This window comes from Notamacropus eugenii, chromosome 4 (genome assembly GCF_028372415.1).
Source record: "Notamacropus eugenii isolate mMacEug1 chromosome 4, mMacEug1.pri_v2, whole genome shotgun sequence".
Classification (NCBI taxonomy): domain Eukaryota; kingdom Metazoa; phylum Chordata; class Mammalia; order Diprotodontia; family Macropodidae; genus Notamacropus; species Notamacropus eugenii.
Genome location: NC_092875.1, coordinates 163,004,325 through 163,027,792, shown reverse-complemented (window position 1 = coordinate 163,027,792; position 23,468 = coordinate 163,004,325). Strand labels below are relative to the sequence as shown.

At 38.5% G+C, this 23,468-nt stretch overlaps 1 protein-coding gene across 2 annotated transcripts in view; it reads left to right on the top strand.

The window, feature by feature from the left end:
* The window catches only part of NECAB1 (N-terminal EF-hand calcium binding protein 1), a 258,938-nt gene that overhangs the window by 195,127 nt on the left and 40,343 nt on the right, over positions 1 to 23,468 (top strand). For both annotated transcript variants that reach the window (XM_072603595.1, XM_072603594.1), the window contains exon 6: positions 14,501 to 14,637. In XM_072603595.1, the coding sequence (XP_072459696.1) occupies positions 14,501 to 14,637 (137 nt within the window). The remainder of the gene's footprint in view (positions 1 to 14,500; positions 14,638 to 23,468) is intronic.

Here is a 23,468-nt window from a genome sequence, read left to right as displayed (position 1 = left end):
CATTTAAACCCCTCTTCATGAGCTGTCCTTCGTGGAATTTTTTTTTCCCTTTTGCTTAGGATTCATCCCTCCCTTAACTTCCCCTCACTCTTCTTCCATCTCTCTCCCTTTTCCACTTTCCCTCCTCTTTCCCTGTTAAAATTTATTTCTGTCTCTGCATTCTTCCTTCATTTCATGAAGGAAGTTCAGATGAAAGTAAAGTTCAAGTGCTGTCCACTCCCCACACCCTTTCCTTCTAATTTGTTATAACAGCAAGGACCCCAACATACACAGGGAGGCCTGCTATCACAAGTTCTTAGATCTGCTTTTCTAAAAGGAAAGCAACTTTTGAGGGGCCAACAATCACTTTAATCAAGCACATATGTCATTCACTTAGTTCAGGGGAAAAAGTCAGCACCCTGAACTTCAGAGAAAATATAGAGAAATCAAAATCAACAGACAGGGCTTCCAGTTGCCTGATAGTAAATAATACATACATCACAAATCAACAGACAGATAACTGTCTGACTATATATACATAGTTACCAGAGAGAGAAACACCAACATTTGGGTTTTCAAAGCCAGGGGACTGCTTAGTGGCTTCCCAGTCTCATCTGGTACACAAGCCTTCCTAAAAAAACTAAGCCTCAAAGTAAAACTTCACCTCAGAGTACTTATATACTTTCAGAGCCAGAAGGTGTTGCAACCCTTGAGAACCAGTGTCTCAATAACAAAAGATGTGGGCCTTCTCACAAAAGTCCGCTAATCAAACTCCCCTAAATGGATTGGCCTATTAATGGGTGGGGAAGATGTTTAATCTCTCTGATTAGCACTACATTTGTATAGTACTCTACATGCTTATTCAGATTATATGAGATAATTTTACCCACCCTTCCTCTTCCTTTCTCCTTAGTGTATTCTTTCTCCTTTCCCTTTATTTTTTTTTCTAAGATCATCAAAATATACCAAAACCACTTCCAGTCCCTCTGTCTTATTAAACTCCCTCTATGACCAATCCCAGGGGACACATATATAATCTCCTCATATTAGAATGTAAATAGTTTATCCTTGTTTAGTCCCTTATGATTTCTCAGTCATGTGTACTTTTTTATATTTCTTTTGATTCCTCTGTTTGTATTTCAAAATGTTTACACAGCTGTGTACTTTTTTATCAGAAATACTTGGAAGTCCTTTATTTCATTAAAGATCCTTATTTTTTTTACTCCTATAAGGTTATGTTTGGTTTTTCTGAGCAACCTACTGTAACTTTTTCTTGGATTTACCCCCAAAAAAATCCAATATGTTTTCTAGATCTTTGTAGAGGAGTTGAGTGGGAAATCATCTCTGTACTTCTGGCTACTGTGCCATCTTGGCTCCTCATCTTCATTTTAGAAGATCAAACCAAATCATTCCTCATTCAACTAACTTAATTCTTCCCTCAGAGATTCGGGTCCCTAGTTTTGTTTCCTGTAGATCCCTCTGGAATATACTAAATGAATTATCATCTGAAGCCCAAGGGAATTTGGTGTAATCTGAAGGGATTTACTGAGTCCAGGTCAACTAGAGGACTTCACTCAGTCCCTTTTTTATCAGGTATGACCCCATAATAACTACCCCAAAGGTGTGTAAATCCACCCTAATTTTTATTACCACAACAAATGAAATGTGTCAAACTGCTCTTTAAAAAAAAAAATGACATTAAAAATCAGTGTCTTTTCTGCTGAATAAAAAGTTACTAAAATTTTTTGGCATTTTAGCCATAAATGTTAAGACAAATAACTGATTCCAAGGAGACAGCAGGTCCAATTACTGGGCATCCTTGTGAAAAACAAAACAAAACTCTGCCTGTAACATCTTGACATCTACAGAGACGTAGCCAGAGTCTAATCGGCTTATTCTTTATGCCCCAGATTTCCCTTGAGTAAAAGTTTTTCACAAATAGGCTGAGAACAAAGGCACTGGATGACATTTCAGCATTTGAGGGAAAGGAAAGCATATAGAAAATATTATAACCATATATGACACAAGGAAATTTTTCCTGTCTGACAAATTCAGTAACCTAAGGCAGTATTGATTTCACAGACCACAGAGCCATGGTTAAAAATAGAGCTGTCCATCTGTCACAAATGCATTTCACAGAAAATCACAGAATCTTGCCAGTGAAAGAGAACTCTGAGTTCTTCTAGTCCAGCCCACATCTGAGCAAGAATTCTGTCTCTAACATCCCTTGTATGTTACTGGTCTCTACCTAAAGACCTACAGAGATAAGGGTCTCCACCAGTCTAATCTAAAGTACCCCATTCCACTTTTGGATTTCTAACTGTTTGGGGATCCAGTTATTTCAAAGTCTTTCCTTGAATCAAGCTGAAATCTACCTCTTTAAGTTTCAAATACTAGTCTTAAGTCTGATGGCTTATGAGGTCAAACAAAATAAGACTACCCCCTCTTAAAAAATTCCCAAATTACATGTAAAAACAATTTTTAACATTCAGGGTTTTTTAAGTTTTGAATTCCAAATTCTATCCTTCGCTCCCTCCCCCCAGCCTGAGATATAGCAAGCAATCTGATAAAGGTTATACATATTCAGTAGTATAAAACATTTCCACATTAGTCATTTTGTAGAACTCTAAAGAAAAGGAAGAGTAAAATGAGATGTTTGGGTCTGTATTCAGACACCATCAGTTTTTTCTCCGGAAGCAGATAGCATTTTAGACTACCCTCTCTTTAGAGGAAATTTGAACCCAGAACTTCCTAACTTCAGGTCCAGCACTCTATCTCTTTCACCACACACTACCTCTTAAAACACAGGTAAAAAAACACCACCTCCAAGGGATAAGACAGTAGTCTTGGAGTCCATCTTTATTCATCTTGATAAACATTTATTGATTGCCATAAAGAAATGCCTAAGTAGCAAAAGATTTGCGATACTTGAAGCTGGATTTCAGACCACTTTCCCCAATGAAAGTCTCATACATCAGCTATGCTGGGGCAGTGGTCCCCCTATCTGTGGTACCACAAATGCCTGCCTGGCCTCCAGGGCTTTGCCATTCCCCATTGTTCTTCCGACTTACTCATGAACAAACAAATAAACAAAAACCTTTCCCTTAGTACATCTAATTCAAAGATTAATTTATAAAAGTGCTTTATAGGAGAAAGTATAAAATAAGGCAATTGGGTGATACAGTTGATGGAGTTGAAATTAGGAAGACCTGAGTTCAAATATTGCCCCATATCACATTTCTTGCCTTCTCAATGTGTAGAAGGGTGAAGAGAAGGAGAGAATTTGGACTGAAAATAGATATTTAAAAAATTTTTTTAAAAGAACCAAAAATCATCTTGCCTCAGTCATTTCCTAACTTTGTGGTCCTGCACAAGTCACAAGATCTCTAGATCTGTTTTCTTATCTATGAAATGAAAGAGTTGGACTCCATGGATTCCAACTCCAACTTAATTATCCTATGATAAAAATAATTTACAAAGTAAAAACATTGGTGAAACATGGAAATCTTATTCTTATTCTAAGTAGCTCCCATTCCCATCTAACTAGCCTTCAAACTTGAATTTGCCATGTGGCCAGTCCCCATGCTTCCTCTGGGAAAAGTTTGTTTCATGATGACTCCCATTGTAATATAAATCCCACCCTTCTCCCCAGCTTCAAAGGTAACTCTTAGTCTGCTTTCTCCTCCCAAGGCCAGACTTTAAGGTGCTTCTGGCTCTTAGCTCATTTGTAGGGCTAGGATAATTGACAACTTGCTGTCCAATTAAACATTTTATAACTGTTCCAATCCTGGGAGTTAGGTGGAACAGTGAAAATCTCTTTTATCTTATTATCCTGACATCAAGTCAAAGAGTGCTGGACTTGGACTCAGGAAGCTCTGAGTTCAACTTCTGCCTCAGGTATTTATTAGCTGTGTGACTCCGGGCAAATCACTTAGGTTCTTTCAGCTTCAGTTTCCTCATCTGCAAAATGGGGATAATAGCACCAATCTCTTAAGGGTAGGTCTTATTGTAAGCAACGATGCTTTGTAGATTTTAAGGCGCCATATAAAATGTTACCTATTCGTAGTTTCTCCCTCCAGCCACCCACTTTCCTGTTCATAAGACGGGTCATTTGTTCCCACCTTAACTGTTTCTACCAACTCAAAAAGGCAGTCCTACCACACAAAGGAGACAGAACACACAGTTTCCACTAGCAAAAGAGAAAGAATCATGGTATCACAGTTCCTCCTTTTGAGTTAAAATCATGAATAATAATAGCTCACATTTCTATATGCATGTGTAAAAGTTTAAAAAGTGCATTCTTCACACAGTCTTATGGCAGAGAATTATCAAGTTCACGTTACAATGAAGAGACAAAGTTACAGATTTTCCTAATAAACCTGGCAAATTTCAGAGTTGGGAACTGAATTCAGTTCTTTTGACTGAATCCAATGTTCTCTCTTTCCACTACCCCTGGCCTTTCGACACAAACACTTTTGTTTTTTAACTAATTCCCAGTATCTATGAAAATTAACCCTTCCTTAACACTTTCTGATGCTTTGTTTTGCCATGCTTCACCTTAAGGTATGTTCTTAATTTTTCCAGCTAAGAAAAAGACTGGTTTTGGAAAACAATTACTTGAAAAAAATAGACTTTTGTGCCAAAAGATAATTGTTTTTAGTAAGATTTTGCAGCAAGAATGAACTTCTCAAATCAAGCACAGTATAAATAGTGTTTCTTAAAATCTTAAATGCAGTCTCTTAAGTATACCTCTAGTAGCCAATATTAAATTCGTTTACCCTCTGATAGGATTAGCTCTGAAGTTCCCCTGCGACTGCTGGTTCGGTTCTTTCCTGGGGGCATTCTCTTTACTTTTTGCCTTATTGTAGGACTGTGCTAGGGATGCGTTAAAAAAAAAAACAAAAAGATTTAGACCACAAGATCTCTACCCAAAGAAGACTTACAGTCTAGCTAAGAAAGGATATATGCTTTTTAAAGAAGGTCACAAAGCAGCATATTTGGTCATTTTAAAGAATATTTCTCAAAGAGTAGGTTTAGGATATTTTTTTTTTTGCTAGCCTTGAATATGGTGTGGGATATAATAGATGTTTGCCTGAGATTTGCAAGATACCACCTGCCATGAGAGACCAGAGATTTGGAATAGAATAGTCACATTGCATCTTAAAACTATTCTTGGTTTAAAAAAAAAAAACATAGTAAAGGAGTGGATAGTAGGGTAGAGGACAGAGAAAGGAGAAAGAAGAGAAGCTCAGGGAGGGAAAGAGACAGGCAGGAAGAGAGAGACTAAGACAGAGAAAGAGAAGTGCAGGGAGGGGAAAGAGATATATATGCAAGAAGGAGAGAGAGACAGAGACAGAGAGACAGAGAGAGAGAGACATAGAGACACAGAGAGACACAGAGACAGACAGACAGAGACAGGGAGACAGAGACAGTTAGAGGGACAGAGAGAGACAGAAACCGAAAGAGTCAGAGAGATACAGAGACAGAAAGACAGAGAAACTAACAGCTTCAACCTTGCAAAAACAAATTTGTGTCTCTTACACAAATTATACAAAGCTGCCACAAATGTTTCACACAAGAATGAAGAAAACTGTGGAGGGGGGTGGGAGTTGTTCACAGGGAAGTGAGGACAGGAGCTCCTGCTAAGTTTGATTATGTCAAGACTTATAAACAAGAAGACTGAGAGTGTAGAGATGTCACAGACTTGATTAATTTCCAAATGGGACATATACAAACAGGACAAATTAGTGCTTCAGTTTTCCTAATTAACTTTGATAATTCATGGGCAGCAAGCAAATAGCTGAGACTTCAACCTCTGTCTTCCAGCAAGGGAAGAGCTTGCTCACTGAGTCATGTAGCGTACTTGATTGATCCCTAAAAAACTTCAATCTGACAGCGTAGTATTTTTCAGGCTGGAATTCTGGCTGTTAACAGAATGTTGTCTGTGTTCCAGCTTATTTCAAAAGGTGATAAAAATGTTTATAAGCCTCAAATGTCCATACTCTTTGAACCAGATTCCATTGCCAGGTCACTGACAAAAAAGAAAGGCTCCATATAAACTACACAGAAGCCAGCAGACAGATAAGCTTGGTCGGCTCTCTCCTCCCCTCCCCCTGTCTTTCTGTGCCTATCTCTCTGTCTCTCTTTCTCTGTCTCTCCCCTCTCCTCACTCTCACACACACTTTCTCTCTTTCACTCTCTCACTCTCTTCCTTCTTTTCTCTCTTCTCTTTCTTCTCTCTCTGTCTCTCTATCTCTGTCTCTCTGAGTCCTTCTCTCTGTCTGTGTGTCTGTGTCTGTTTGTGTCTGTGTGTCTGTCTGTCTCTCTCTCTCTCTTTCTCTCTCTCCCTCCCTCCCTGTCTTTCAGTCCCTTTTTCTGTCTCTGTGGCTCTGTCTGTCTTAGTCTCCGAAAGCCTAAATAGCCTGAATCTGCTTTCAAACAAAGCAGACCTGGGTTCTGCAGAGAAAGGAAAAGAAACCCCATGTGCATTTCAGTTTCTTCCCTTGTCTACTTCCCTGCCCCCCAAAAGGAGCCTTGTCTTGAAGTACTTGAATGAAAGGCTCTCTGTGGAAGAGAAGGTCCATTTGAATTGAAAGCAGAACTGGGGGCATTGGGTGAAGTGGAAGAGACCGATTCAGTACTGAGGTAAAGGAAGAACTCAGCAATCAGACCTTTACCCAAATGGACTCAGTAGTCTCAAAGGCTGGAGAACTGCAAGAAGTGCCTGCTTGTTGAGTAGATCATAGAGAGGATTCTTTTTTCAGTCACAAGCTTGGGTTAGATGGTCACCGAGGCGCAACTCAGCTCTGAAGTTCTTGAGTTCTGTGAAATTAAAAATTTCCCTTGTGGACGCATAGGATATGATAATGGGCTTAATTTCTCTTCTATTTTAGCCTCACTTCTTTTTTTACTCCTAGGGTTTTCCATACCTCTAAAATCCTTGGAGTGGCATTTACAGATTCCATAAATATACTAAAAATAGTATCTCAAGTCTTCAGTCTTCCAAAATTAACTGGGGAAACGCTGGATCAGAGGGTTACAACTAATAAGCTCCCTCCAACCCCCTCCAAAAATAGATTGCCTTTGCTTTTAGCTATGGGACTCAGTTAGGTGGTTCAATGGGTAGGGTTTTGAACCTAAAGCCAGGAAGACCCAAGTTCAAATCCAATCTCATATACTTACTAATTGTGTAAGTGACCCTGAACAAGTCACTTCAACCTCTCTACCTCAGATTTCTCATCTGTAAAATGAGGATAATAGTACCATCAACTATCATGGGTTGTTGGTGAGGATAAAATGAAATGTTTGTAAAGTGCTTTGCAAATTTTAAGAACTATATAAATGCTAATGTTCTCCTAGTTGGCACAAACTATAAAATATTTAAATATATATTTTAAAATAGTTTATTTTTTAGGTAATTATAAATGTATGTTGAAGTTTTAACATAATCCAGATGATCTTGGAAGTAGACAATGCAGATCATTCTTCCCTACAGTTTATTAACTCGCATGGAAATGTTGTTCCCTAAGGAAACAGAAATAACAGGAGGTCAATGGAGACAGTTGCTTTTTCTGTGTCAGAGTAATCTTTCAGTTTCAAATCCACAACCAGACGTAATTTGCTCAGCTGTTACCCTTGGATAGCAAATTATTGTAACAAATAAAGTGTTTTTTAGTTTCTTGGTATTTATTTTTCACAATTTCTTACATAACTAATAGCATGTAATAATTGTATTACATGAATATGATTCATCTTCTAGAAAAATCATAAGGCACTTGTAAAATTGCAAGTTATAAGCAAGTCAGGCATATTAGCATTCCCTTGTGGTAGATGGAGATATTATCTGCATCATTTATGTACTAGCAACAGTTTTCAAAAATGGAGTAATTTTCCTAATGGGTTATAAACCTTTAGGAGCTCACATCTTTCCTCCTACTCCTTCACTCCAATTCCTTTTTCTCCTTCCTTCTTTCTGTCCTATCTACTTCCCCATCTCCAACTTCCCTATCTTCTTCTTCTTCCTTTCTCATTCTCTCTATATCCTTCTTCTCTTCTCCCCTCTTCTCCATCCTCTTTCTAAGTCTTGCTATGCTCTTTCTGCACTCTCTTGATTTGTTAGAACTGACCATCCTCTCTAGTCTGCCCCTCACTGGGAAAATTTGTAAGCATTCAATCATTGAGAGTCCCACTATATGAGAATCTTGAAAATATTTAAATGAAATTGTAATTTGTTTGGAACAGGTCAGTTTCTGCAAAATCTGTTTTTGAGAGCTTTAATTACTTCAGAAATTAAGCATCACAAAGATGGTAGCTAATTTTTAAAATTTTTGTTGCTAGGATCAAAGATCTAGAACTAGAAATAGAACCCAAAAGGCATCTAATTCGACACTCTCAGTTTACAGTAAGAATCTGAAGCCAAAAAGGGTTTTTTGTTTTGTTTTGCTCTGTTTTGCACAGAAAGTTTTAATGACTGGCCCAAGATCATGCAGGTTGTAAGTGACCAAGCCAAGATTTGGACCAACGTCCTTTTGACTCAAAATTCAACATTTTTTCCAATGTACCATGCTGGGAAGGCAGTTCTTGATCATCCACCTGAGGGGTTTCTATGGCACATTTTTAATGCTAGTTTTGCTTTCCTCACATACTACTTCTAGGTCAGCTTCAGAACTCCGCCAGTTGATGGGAAAGCTTGTTAATGCTTTAATGCTAACCTCAGACAAAAGTGGAAAGCCAATACCAAAACAATAACAACAAAACATTTCAAAGCAAAAATAAATTAGATTTGGATTATCTTCTAAGAGTTAGATTTATTTCTATTAAATAGTAATTGTTCCTGTCTGGGGTAGAAAACCTGAGGGTCTTCCCCTCTCAGATTGATTTTTTTTTTTTTTTTACTAGGTAAAGAGGCTATTCTCCACCTTGTTTCTTACCTAGTCTTAATCACTGAATGGGTGTTGCCTCAGTCAAACTGAGACCCATTAAAGACCTTAGCTTAAAAATGCCAAGGTCTCCCACTGTAGCCAGGACCATCTCTAGCTGTCCTGATCTATATCTTGCCATTGGATCCAGATGTCTCCAGAGGAGAAAATGAGACTGGTGACTTTGCACAGTCCTCCCTAACTGAAATCTAATTCACTTGCATTCCATGGTCTCACCTCCCTGATATCACAGTCATCTTCAAGAATGAAGGACAAATAACAACATTTCTATTCCAGCAAGAGAATTGAACTGAATAGTTAAGTCAAGAAAACTGTGTTCTACTCCTGATATATCTCTAAATAGTTCTGTGATCTTCTGAACCTCAGTTTTCTCATCTGTAAAATGAAGCTAGATCAGATGATCTCACAAAATCACAGAATCTAAGACCTAGAAGAGAGCTTAGAGGTAATCTAGTCTAACCCATCCTAGGACTAAAAAAAATCCCCTATATAACATTGCTATATAATTCCCTTCCACTTGAAAACTTCAGTGAGAGGGAAACCACTACTTCTAATTCATTAATGTCTTACTTAAAATGTAGTGACTAGAACTGAACTTTAAATGTTAGTTTACTAGGGCAGTGTAACAGCAAGGACCCCAGCATACACAGGAGGACCTGCTGTATTGGTTCTTAGGTCTGTTTTTCTAAAAGGAAAGTAACTTTTGAGAGGTAAAGAATCTACTTTAATCAAACACATATACCAACAGAAAAAAATACAAGCAGAGAAATAAAGATCTACAGACAGGGCTTCCAGCTGTCTGACCGTAAGCAATACATACATCGCAGATCAATAGACAGATCCAACTGTCTGACTATTACACACATACACAGTTACTAGAGAGAGAAGCACCACCATCTGGGTTTTCAAAGCCAGCGGGTTCCTTAACAGTTACCTAGAGTCTCATCTGGCCAAACAAATACTTCCAATGAATAAACCCCAAAGTAAAACCTTACCTCAGAATATTTATACACTTCTCAGAGCCAGAGGGCATAATCTTCTGACCCAGTGCCTCAATAGAAATTAAAAAAAGGTATTGAGACCTATTAATGGGCAGGGAAGATCTTTAACTCTTCTCCCATCACCACCACCACCACCACCATTAACCTTACATTAACATTACAGACAGGGGCTGGAGCAAGACTACTGCATACTACAACTAAGCTCTCTTGATGGAGAGAGACAAAGAGACACACAGAAAGAGAAAGAGACACAGACATAGAGAGAGACACACAGAGAGAAGAAGAAGAAGAAGAAGAAGAAGAAGAAGAAGAAGAAGAAGAAGAAGAAGAAGAAGAAGAAGAAGAAGAAGAAGAAGAAGAAAGAGGAGGAGGAGGAGGAGAGGAGGAAGAGGAGAAGAAAAGAAAAGAAAAAGGAGAAGAAAAAAGATGAAGAAGGAGGAAGAGAAGAAGAACTTGCAAGTAACACAGTCCCTACCCTTAAGGAACTTACATTCTTTTTTTTAATATTTTTTCTCTCCAATTACATGTAAAATAATCTTTAACATCTGTCAATTTTTTTTTAATGTTCTGAGTTCCAAATTCTATTCCTCTCTCCCTACCTTCATCCCTCCCTGAGATAGTAAACAATCTAATATAGGTTATATTTGTGCAATAATGTGAAATATTTCCATTTTAGTAATTTTGTGCAAGAAGAAAGAAAGAAAAAAGAAAGGAAAAAAGAATGAAGGAAGGACGGTAGTCTACTTCAGTCTGTATTCCAAGACCACCAGTTATTTCTCTGGAGACAGATAACATTTATTCATCATGAGTCCTTTGGAATTGTCTTGGATCATTGTATTGCTGTGAATAGCTAAGTCATTCATAATTCTCCAGTATTGCTGTTACTGTGTTCAGTGTTCTGGTTCTTCTCACTTCATTTTGTATCAGTTAGTTCACATAAGGCTTTCTAGGTTTTTCTGAAATCATCCTGCTTGTCATTTCTTATAGCACAATAATATTCCATTACAATCATATATCACAACTTGAAGAATTTGCATTCTAATGATGGCGAATAATATGTGAGGAGATCTAGAGCATGAGAGGTAGGAGTTACATGGTGTGGTAAAGGCAGAGAAGTGTCAGTGGAGACCTGATTCTGTGAAAGATAAAATGAAAGCTCAGATTTCAGAACCCATAGTGGGCAGAAGGTTCCAAAGGGGTGGAAGTTAAGGCGGGCGAGGAGGATGAAGGTGAGTGTTACATCCTGAGGGCAGGAAGCACAGTGTAGACATGCCTGAGAAAAATCTCAGACTGAGATTTCAGTTCACTAAGATATATCTTTTTTCACTTTCTTTGTTCCTTTGGAATGGTCTTTTTTTCTGGCCTCATTACGTTTCCTCCCCTCCCTCAGGGTTCTCCAATACCCTAATGGGGCTGGGGTAATCTTTGTTCTCTGCATTTGACTACAGCCCCCAATTATGTTTCCCTAATCTGAGGGGTCCAGGAAACACGATCACAGTTCTATTTAACATTCGAATAGCTTTTAAAAGAAATGTCACTGCAAAAGTATAGCAAGAACAAACCTAAAAGCATTTTCCCTAACACTTTGGGGGAATAATTCCCCCCTATCCTACCTCAGTCTCCATGTAAGGGAAGAGGATTAGCCTTGTAGTTTAACTCAGTTCCTACATAGCATTAAATCCACCAAGTCAAATTCAAAGGCTTCTAAGCTCCTAGTTCCTTCCTCTTGGCTCAAGGTTCTAAGTGGGAAACTCCACTCCCTGCACCCAGAATTGAAAAAAAGAAGGATAAAATTGAGCAAAATTCAAGCCTTTTTCTTGGGGACTCATGGCCTAAGCGGAGATTGGGAGGATGGGGGTGGCCCTCGAGCCCTCCCCTCCCTTACTGCATGGGGTTACTTGCTGTGAGTGAGTTCTTTACCTCAATCCTTCAATGCAAGAAAAAGTTTGATTGACCTCATTAAAGTACACAGAGAGTTCCAGTTAGATAGGCAAAAGAAAAGTACAGCTTCCCATCACACAGTAGGCTGATTCTGACAGAATGGCCATGTACGAGCCAGTTCTCCTGTTTCCCAGGAGCAGATTCCAAGCACCTAATAAGAGACAACCATTTCAGGTGGTCTGAGAACCCAGTCTTGTGAAACCTATGGACCCCTTTTCAGAAAAATGTTTTTGAATGCATAAAACAGAATACAGAAAATTACAAAGGAAATTAATTATACTGAAATACAGTTATTAAAGTATTTCCAAAACAAATTCCTGGACCCCAGGATAAGAAGCGCTGCTTTAAGTCAGTTGGTTTACTGAATTCTTAAGCATGATCACTCAATAAATATATACTGTATAAATACACACTACGTGCCAGGCACTGTGCTAAATGCTAAGGATACAAAAAAGGGACAAAAGACAATCCTTACCCCCAAGGAGCTTACAACCTGCTGTGGGAGACAGCATGCAAACAAATACATACAAAGCAAGACATATACAGGATAAATAGGAAATAATTAACAGAGGGAAGGCATTGGAATTAAGGGGCTGGGAAAGGCTTCCTGTAGTAGATACAATTTCAGTCTTAAGCTAGGAAGGTCAGTAGATGGAACAAAGGAGGCAGAGCACTCCAGGCATGGGGAATAACCAGCAAAAAGCCCAGAAACCAAAGAGGTGGAGTGTCTTATTCACAGGGCAGTAAGGAGACTCGTGTCACTGGATTGAAGAGTATGTGTCAGAGAGTATGGTGTAAGAAGACTGGACAGATAGGAAGGAGCTATGAGGAGCTTTTAATGCTAAACAGGGTACTTTGTATTTGTTCCTGGAGGCAAAAGGAAGCCAGTGAAGCTTATTAGGGGTGGAGTGGGGAAGTAACATGATCGGATATATGCTTTAGGAAAATTTGTTTGGTGGTTTAATGGAGGATGGATTGGAGGAGAGAGCGACTTGAGACAGAAAGACCCATCAGCAGGTTATTGTAATTATCCAGACATATGGAGATGAGGGTCTGCACTACAGTGATGTCAGCATCAAGGGAGTAAAGGAGTATATTTGAGAGATGTTGCAAAAATGAAATCAAAAGGCTTGGCAATAAGCAGCTGGATATGGAAGTGAGGGATAATGAGGCACCCAGGATGACTCCCAGGTTAAGAACTTGAGAGACTGGGGGGTTGGTGTTGCCCTCTACAGGAAGGTAGGAGGCAGGGAGGGTTTAGACAGAAAGATAATAAGCTCTGTTTTGGACCTATTGAGTTTAAGATGCCTCCAATTCAAGATGGCTGAAAGGCAGTTAGAGATGCGAGGTTGGAGATCAACAGAGAGTCTGGGGCAGGAAAGGTCAGTCTGAGAATCATAGATAGGAATTAAATCCATGGCAGCTGATGAAATCACAAAACAACACAACCACAAAATATCAAGACATCAAAGCACATGCAAACCACTGCTTTAACGGGTAACTACCTTTCCTTTCTAAATCTTGCACTCATCTTATTGTGCAATTGAAATGAAAACCTCTTGAGATCACTAGAACTATTTAGCAATTTTTTATTCATTTTTTTGTTGTAGTTACTATTCTTGCTTTTGTTATTGGCCAAGCCTGACAGCAATTTAATGAGAAAAACTCGTTAGTTTCTACCCCTAATCTCAATACCTTATCCAAGATAAGGGTTGAATGAATTTAGACAGCAATAAGAGGCAATGTGGACAATTCAGGGAATAAAACCACTTTCCTAGGATGTATAGAAATCACCTTAAAGAGAAAGGTACTATCTGAGCTGTTCAGAAAATAACTAATCTTCAGAACATGTGCATTTTAATCATGAAACTGATTTATGTGTTTAGGTTAAATGGGTCTTTCCGCTGGCAAAACTGAGATCCATGTCTGTTCATAAGAAGGAAGAATCACATAAGACTTCATGTAGGAGACAGCATGGGAGCTTGATTCTGAAGGAGAAGAAAGATTTCAGGGCACTCTAAGTACAGGCAATAGGCTGAGCAAAGACATGGAAGAAAGGAGGAGTTAGGGAAGGATGTGAGGGAAAAAAGGAGGAGGGCCATATATTCAAGAACTATTATAATAGTCCAAGTGAGAGGTGTGATGGCCTGAACTAGGTTTGTGGCAGTGGAAAAGGAAAGGAAAGGAGGAAGATTGATAAATATGAGGGAGCTGATAATGAAGAAAGTGCAGTAATATAATGGAACAGAGAAGGGGGAAAGTAGACTAGACATGGTGACTCGTTAAATGGAGCAAGGAACATGGAGGAAGCCAAAGGTAATGATGAGACTAGATAGAAGTATTACTGACAAAAATAGGGATGTCAAGAAGAGGAAGACTGAGAGGGAAGTTTGACCTCTATATAAGTTTAATGCCTGTTCCCTGTTTTTTCTTGGCCCATAGAGGGAAAAGAAAGCTAAGTACCACTGACAATAGCAGCATCCAGACCTCTATCCTCTGTCCAGACTAATCTAGGCAAGGTGAAAAGGGATGTGTGTCTATAAGTCCCTGGCACTTCTTTGAACATGTCTCAATATTTCTGCCTACTCCAATGACTTTGTGAGTATGAGACTCTCACTTCATCTACCTGTGTCACTTTAGGACTATCAAGAGGCCTCCAACTTGGAACAGTTTGTTACTAGGTTTTTGTTGAAGGAGACCTTGAACCAGCTGCAGTCTCTGCAGAATTCCTTGGAGTGTGCCATGGAAACCACAGAGGAACAAACACGCCAAGAGAGGTAAGCAGAATGTTTCTTCAGAATGCCCTCTAGAGACAGAGGGACAAGTGAAGAATTACAGGGGCTTGAAAAGAAATAGCCAAGGTACAAAAATGAAGAAAGGTAAATCTGGGGACAGCAGAGGACTACTTTCATCAAACTCTAGCACTGAAACATCTAAATAGCATTTCCTTTTGGTATCTCTCAGATAAATCAGAGGGAGTTGGAAATGAAGGAGGCCCAGTGATATAAAAGAACAGAGAAAATGAAGGATGAGTAAAGATGGGTATCACCGAACCTCAAAGTAGTTAAATCAGAATAGCTTGCTCACATGCAAAAGAAAGATAGCCAAACCAAAAAAAAAAAAATAGCAAAGGAAAAGATTAATTATACAAATCATTTTCAACCAGAACATTACTAAGGGTCATTGCCATCCAAGTCATCATTGCAATAACATTCCAAGTGTGGGAAGAGATTTAGAAAAGAAAAAAAAAGTATTATCATTTGCTGTGTTCAGCTCCTCAGTTGTTTTAAACCTATGCACAAGTCTGGTAGGATTGCTCATTAGAATTAAAGTCCAACTCTCAGCATGCTCCCCCAAACACACTTACATGGATTGGTTTGGGGTGTACTTTTTCAACATGTCACACATCACAGAATCTAAGACAGGACTTCAAGGACTATCTAGGCCAGTCTATTCATGGTAACAAAGTCTCTCCACAACATACCTCCAGTCTTAGCCTGAGTCAACCTCCAGTGACAGGAAACTCATTACTTATTTCAGGATAGCTCTATTAAGAAGCTTGTTTATTTGTTTTCTTGCCATTAACAAGCTTAAATTGGCCACTTTCACCCATTGCTCCTAATTCTGCCCTCTGGGATAATGCAGAACAAATCTAATCCCTTTTCCATGTGACAGCCTTTATAGGGCTATCATCTTCTCCCTCAGGCTTCTCTTTTCTAGGTTAAATATCCCCAGTCGCTTCAACCAATATTCATATGGAATAAACTTAACACTCTTCATTATAGTAGTTGCTTTTCCCCTTGATGTGTTCTACACATGTACAACATCCTCCTTAAATTTTGATGACCAGAGCTGAGTACAATACTTCAGGTGTTATCTGACCAGAAGAGAATACAGTGGGAATGTCAGTCTCTTCCTGAAAGCTATCTTCTTTAATATAGCCTAGGATTTTATTATTTTTCTTTATTCCCACATAATACTGTTAATTAACATTGCAGTTCTAAAATATACTAATACAAATAGCATCATTTGTAACATTGCAAAAAAGGTTTGGAAACAACTTGTGGCATTGGGTAAGTCTTTCCAGGTTTTTCCGAGAGCCTCCTGCTCATCATTTCTTATAACACAATAGTATTCCATCATAATCACATACAACCACTTGTTCAGCCATTCCCCCAGTTAATGGACATTCCCTCACTTTAGGACAACACTTCTGGAGGGTAGAAATGATGGGAGACGGGATCTAAACCCCTAAAAGGAAAAGATCATGTCTTTGGGATCTGGACCCCAAAAAGGAAAAGTCCCTGGACTTTCCCACTGGGATCCCGGATCGGATCCCAGTCATTATCCTGAGGCATCACCCATCCCTAGTGATCCTTTCAACTGTCCTTTCATTGTGGCCCTCCTGCCCAGTCCTTCATTCTCCATTACTGCTGACCCAGTCTAGCCCTTTATTTTTGTCTGTTATCTCCAGACCACCCCAGGTGACTTCCCACCCCTTAATCCCATCTAGCCCCCTTCTCTGTTACCTCCCAGTGACCTCAGACTGTTTGCCACTCCTTGATCCCATCCAAATCTCCCCACAATCTTTTTCCCAATAAAAAAAGATTAGCCTTATCCCTGCCAAATATATAGATTCTTAAAATCTCACTGACTTGTATTGGTGACACAATAAACCTTCTCTCTGACTGAAAGAAGACTTGAGTGGTCAAATTCTTTCATGACAGACCTGTACTCTTTGCCCTTGCATTTCAGGGTACTGGGAACCCTAGACCTCAACATAAATATCAAGAGAAGTATGCTTTTGTTTTGTTTAGGACAGAGCCTCAGGCTTCTCCTCACTTTAATCCACATCCCTTCAAGTTTCCAATCTGACCATGTCACCTCTAGACTCAGTAAATTCCAATGGCTCCCTATAACTCCTAGGAGCAAGTCTAGATTGTTTTCCTTGATTTTTAAAGCTTATTACAACCTGGTTCCTTCCTATCTTTTCCTTATATTTAACTCTTCTCCGTGTTCTGGTGATCTCCTTGCTGCTATTGCACACAATGCCATCTCACAGCTGTGTGCCTTTTCACTGGATACCTCCCATGCTCTCCCTCTTCACCTCCACGTTCTAGGTTTCTTGGTTTCCTTCAAAACTAACGAGGAATCCTATCTTCTCCAAGCAGCCTTTTCTAATCCCTACCCCAACTCTTCCTAGATGCTAGGGCCTTTCCTCTGTGATTACCTTCCATTTATGCCACGATATATATAGATGTTTGCATGTTGTCTCCCCTACTAGAATGTGAGTCCTGTGAAGGCAGGGGCTGTGTTTTTACCTCTCTTTATGCTTAATCCCCAGGGCTTAGCATAGTGCCTGACACGGTACATGTTTAATAAATGCTTGTGACTTGTTAACCAGATATGATGAGATGTGATTACATTTTTAAGTGAAGAGAAAGGAACTAATGGAGAGGGAGAAGATGAATGCACAAAGAAATGGGAAATGACCAAAGGAGTAGGTTCCTAGGGATAGCAGTTAGGAATGGACTCAGGAGCACATGCCAGGGTTAGGCTTGACAACTGGAAGAACTACCTTTTCCTATGAGACATAAGGGAAAGAGGAAAGGATGAGTGAAGAATTTGAGTGGCATGAAGGTATAGAGGAGGGAAGCTGGAAAAGCTGTCATCAGAAGGCCTTGTTTTCAGTAAAAGAAGCAAAGCCATCAGCTGAGAACAAAGGCGACCTTGGTAGGATTGGAGATTGAGAACGGAAAGGCTTAGAAGAGCCATTGAAAGGAAGGGTGTAGGAAGTTAATCAAAGAAAAATAAAAGGACTACAGAGGATCCAGCTGAGGTTAGACAGCATAAATTTACATTAAGCACAATTAACATTTCCCTGTTTTTCTTCCACATAGCTTAGCATCTTACTGGGGATTGCCCAATGGAAGGATTTAGTAGAGAAAGAAATGCAGAAGAACAAAAGGGAAAGAAATACCTGACCAAGGGTTCATGATTGGATTTTGAGTCGAGGAAGGAGGCCAGGAAGGATTGACTGGGAAAACTGGGAGGAGTTAAAGGGCTTAGTGCTGAAAGCAAAGAATGGGTTTGTGGCAGATGGCCTGCATCACCACACAGCTCGATGATGTGGTGAAGAAGAAAGCCACAGGAGGTGGAGAAGATAGGCCAACTCCATTTATTGATCCAAGGGTCAGGATATTTATAGATAGAAACTGCAAGCCTATGAGACCTTCTGCTCGTCTCCTGTCCTAGAGAGTTGGCCAGTCTTATTGTCTTTAAAGACTGTTAGCCTTGAGGGCATCTATTTTATATATCCATTGTATTCTGTAGTTCTCTTGTTTGTCTCACAGAGACAGCAACATGGGGGGGGGGGGGGGGGCATGGAGAGCCATTCGCAAGGTCTATCCTGAACTTGTCAACCGCACTCCATCCTGGCCCTCAACATGGGTTCTGTAGAAGTAAGGGTGTGCAAGGAAAGGAGGTTGTGTCCAGGAGGGAATTTTAGTGCACTGGTTCAGGTGATGGTGAGGTAACACACCAGTGAATGACAGAAGCAGAGGAGAGATGGCTGCCATGGTCATCAAGTGTATGGACCATGAAAAAATTAAAGCAAAGTACATCATTGCATTAAAATAACATTTAAAAGGTGCTGTTTAATGATTCAGAGTCTGCTACCCTCATGCTTCCTTTTCAAATAGCAAAGCATATCAAATAGCTTTAGAAAAACAAAAATAACGAATTCTCTGCTCTCAGCAATGGGAGACAAAATGTCTTAAGGCACAATAAAACAGATTTCATTTGCCTAATGAGAAAATAAGAGTTGTTCTATTGTCTGTTTTGTTTAGTATTACTGGAACTAAAATGGGTTCCTTTTTAAGAGTTAAATCATGTACCAGAGAAGAACAGTTTTACATCTCAGGCTCTCTAACCATATACCAATGCCTTGATTTTCTGTGGCTACCTGCAGTACATGTGTGTTCCATAATAAACACCATGCAGAGATATTTTTTTAAAGGAACAATGATTTTTCTTTGTTTTAGTCCCTAGGATGGCTTTGAGTTCATTCTCATTTGATCACTGCCAGCAGCTGCATAGCAGCTGTGTTTAATGAGAAGGAACTGAACAATGTAAGTCCAGGGGAAATGAATAGGATTAGAGTATTGTTCACGACTTGTAGCTTTCATTTTAGAGGTCACTGGCTCAAGCATAGCTGGAATTGGAAGTAAAGAGCCATTTCAAACTATTTGGTTATGTAGAATAATATATTCATTCCTGGAAACCACAATCCCAGGGACTAAAGAATTTAGGTGAAAGGTTCATGGAAACAAGGAGAACAAAAGCAAGAAATTCACCTGATACACAGAAACAATCCCTTTTTTGATTAAAGCCATTGGCAATGAGAGAATTATTCTTCTGGCTACATTTATTTAATGGTTCCCAACCTTCAGTCTTTTTATATTTTATTTATTTATTTATTATTTTATTTGTTTTCAGTGTTCTCCAATCACTTCCATACATCTTAGATTTTTCCCCTTCCTCCTCCCCTTCCCCCCCCCACCTCCCTACTCCCTCCCTGAGATGGCATACAGTTTTATATAGGTTCTACACATGCATTCCTATTAAATAGATTTTCACCTTAGTCGTGTTGTATAGAAGAATTAAAATGAATGGGAAAAATCATAAAACAAACCAAAACATAACACGAAAGAAAATGATCTGCTTCATTCTGCGATCCAATTCCACAGTTCTTTCCCTGGATGTGAAAGGTATTTTGCCTTAAGAGACCATTGGGAATTATTTAAGTCCTTGCATTGCAATGAAGTACTAAGTTTCTCAGAAAAATTCCTCGCATACTGTGGTTGTTGCTGTGTGCGAAGTTCTCCTGGTTCTGTTCCTTTCACTCAGTATCAGTTCATATAAGTCTTTCCAGCCCTCTCTGAAGTCTTCCTTTTCATCATTTCTTATAGCACAATAGTATTCCATTACATTCATATACCACAATTTATTCAGTCATTCCCCAATTGATGGGCATCCCTTTGATTTCCAGTTTTTGGCCACCACAAAGAGAGCTGCTGTAAATATTTTTGTACGTGTGGGACCCTTTCCCATTTTTGTGATCTCTTTGGGATACAGTCTTAGAAGTGATATTGCTGGGTCAAAGGGTATGCATGTTTTTGTAGCCCTTTGGGCATAGTTCCAAATTGCTCTCCAGAATGGTTGGATCAGCTCATAGCTCCAACAATGAATTAGTGTTCCAACTCTCCCGTATCTTCTTCAATATTTATCATCTTCCTGTTTTGTCATGTTATCCAATCTGATAGGTGTGATGTGGTATCCAGAGTTGTTCTGATTTGCATCTCTCCAATCAATAGTGATTTAGAACATTTTTTCATATGACTATAGATAGCTTTAATTTCTTCCTCTGAAAACTGCCTGTTCATATCCTTTGACCATTTATCAATTGGGAAATGACTTGTATTGTTGTCCATTTGACTCAGTTCTCTATATATTTTAGAAATGAGGTTTTTATCACAGATACTAGTTGCAAAAATTCTTTCCCAGTTTTCTGGTTCCCTCCTAATCTTGGCTGCATTGGGTTTGTTTGTGCAAAAACTTTTCAATTTAATGTAATCAAAATTATCTATTTTGTACTTCATAATGCTTTCTATCTCTTCTTTAGTCAAAAATTCTTCCCTTCTCCATAAATCTGATAAATACACTATTCCTTGCTCCATTAATTTGTTTATAGTATCAATCTTTATACCTAGATCATGTACCCATTTGGACTTTATTCTTGTGTACGGTGTCAGGCATTGGTCTATGACTAGTTTCTACCACACTGTTATCCAGTTTTCCCAGCAATTTTTGTCAAACAGTGAGTTCCTATCCCCAAAACTGGGGTCCTTGGGTTTATCAAACAGTAGATAGCTATATTCATTGGCTACTGTGTCTTGAGTACCTAAACTATTCCATTGGTCTATTCTTCTGTTTCTTAACCAGTACCAAGTGGTTTTGATAATTGCTGCTTTATAATACAATTTGAGATCTGGTAGAACTAGGCCACCTTCCCTAGCATTTCTTTTCTTTAGTTCCCTTGATATTCTGGACCTTTTGTTCTTCTTGATGAATTTTGATATTATTTTTTCTAGCTCTAGAAAATAATCATCTGATAATTTGGTATGGCACTGAATATGTAAATTAATTTAGGCAGAATTGTCATTTTTATTATATTGACTTGGCCTACCCATAGACAACTAACGTTTTTCCACTTACATAGATCTGACTTTATTTGTGTGAAAAGTGTTTTGTAATTATGTTCACATAGTCCCTGGATTTGTTTTGGCAGGTAGACTCCCAAATATTTTATAGTGTTTACCCTAGCTTTAAATGGGATTTCTCTTTCTATCTCTTGCTGTTGGGCTATGTTAGTAATATATAGAAATGTAGAAGATCTGTGAGGCTTATTTTGTAACCTGAAACTTTGCCAAAGTTGTTTATTATTTCAAGTAGTTTTTCATTTGAATCTCTGAGATTCTCTAAGCATATCATCATATCATCTGCAAAGAGTGATAACTTAGTTTCTTCTTTGCCCATTCTAATTCCTTCCATTTCTTTTTCTTCTCTTATTGCTACAGCTAACATTTCTAGTACCATATTGAATAATAGTGGTGATAATTTATACCAGGAATGCAGTGCTGGTTCAGTATTAGAAAACTATTGGCATTATTAATCATACAAACAACAAAACTAACAAAAACCACATGATTATCTCAATAGATGCAGAAAAAGTTTTTGACAAAATACAACACCCATTCCTATTGAAAACACTGGAGAGCATAGGAATAAATGGGACTTTCCCCTAAAATAATAAGCAGTATCTACCTAAATCATTCAGCAAGCATTATATGCAATGGGGATAAACTAGATGCATTTCCCAGCCTTCAGTCTTGAATGATGATTAATACTATAGCTGGAGTAAAAATAAAAGGATTTTATACCACATGAATTTGACCACTAGTATCATTCTCAGGAGTGACATATTTTGAATTGAAGAAATCAGAAAGAAACATGATTATAAATTCAGAAAGTTTATATTGAAGAAAATGGAAAAGGGTAGAAGCATGTCACGAGGATATGGCATGGAACTTGAATCCTATTTCAGTCACTTGCTAATTATATAGCCCTGGGTAAGTAATATATCCTTTCTATGCCTTAGTTTCTTCATCTATAAAATGGGAAGAATAATAATAACACTTACCTTACATAGTAAACATGAGAATCAAATGAGGTGATATGTAAACATTAAAGTACCATATGAAAGTAAGCTTCAGCACAGTCACCACTGAAATAGATCATTAGAAACACTGGAAAACTCTTCCAAGGAGTTAAGGAATGAAACAGTGATGACTAACTTTCCTGCTTTTGTTTGCTATAAGTGCAGCTAGGTGGTACACTGGATAGAGCTCAGGAATCAGAAAGACTTATCTTCCTGAGTTCAAATACAGCCTGAGACACTTACTAGTTGTATGACCCTGGGCAAGTAACTAAACTCTATATGCCTCAGTTTCATTATCTGGAAAATGAGCTGGAGAAGGAAATGGCAAACCACTCAAGTGTCTCTGTCAGGAAAACCCCAAACATGGTCACAAAGAGTTGAACATGACTGAAATAATGGAACAGCAGTAACAAATTTAATATAATCAACAAAAATAACCGTAAAGAAGTTTAATCATGACCTGAATGAAGCATCTTTTATGTACTATAATTTCCAAAATATGAAGAGGAAAGAAATGAATAATATTGATTCCTTCATCCCTTCCTATCTTAAATGAGTGTTCTTGTTTTCTTAATACAAACAGTTGCATTAACACAGGCTTGTACAGAATCAGAAAGAAATTCCAAGCAAGAATATGGACAGAGATGACTTTTGTAGGTATGCATATAATCTAAGTAAGGCTTCTAGTTCCTTAATTTAAAGCAATAAAGGGAATATTTTGGTAATTGGTATCAGCAACTATTAATGCTCCTAGAAATTTCTGAGGTCATAGAAAATCTTTACAGATCTTTAGCTTAAATGTTTGAAACTGAACTGCATCAGTGGCATTTATACCAAGGACAGTACATGGGTACAATAGAAAGAACACTGGCTCTGGAGCCAGGAATACCTGACTTTGAATAATGGCTCTGCTGCTTGAGGTAGGTCATCCCTGTGACCTCTGGCAAGGCTCCTCCTCTGTCTGTCCTCCTCCACAGTTTTCACATTTGTAAAATGGAATACTGAAATCAAGATACTTAGCATCCCTTCCAGCTCTGATTGATGCAACATAAACATGTTATTCTGTAATTACTCAGTTTTTGTCTTGTATTTCATCATCACATATGTATGTATGTATGCATGTAATATGTTACATGCATGGATTCTTTATTTCATAAGTCATAAGTTAGTAAATAACTTGGATCTTAGTTTTTTCTTTATATTTCCACAAAACTACTGAATCTTGCTTCCACACACAGTTGTCTACATACAGTTCCTTTTCTTATGTCTCTGGAGGCCGCTTAGAAAAACCAATTCTCTTTCCAGACTTCTTTTCCCTTGAGCAAACAA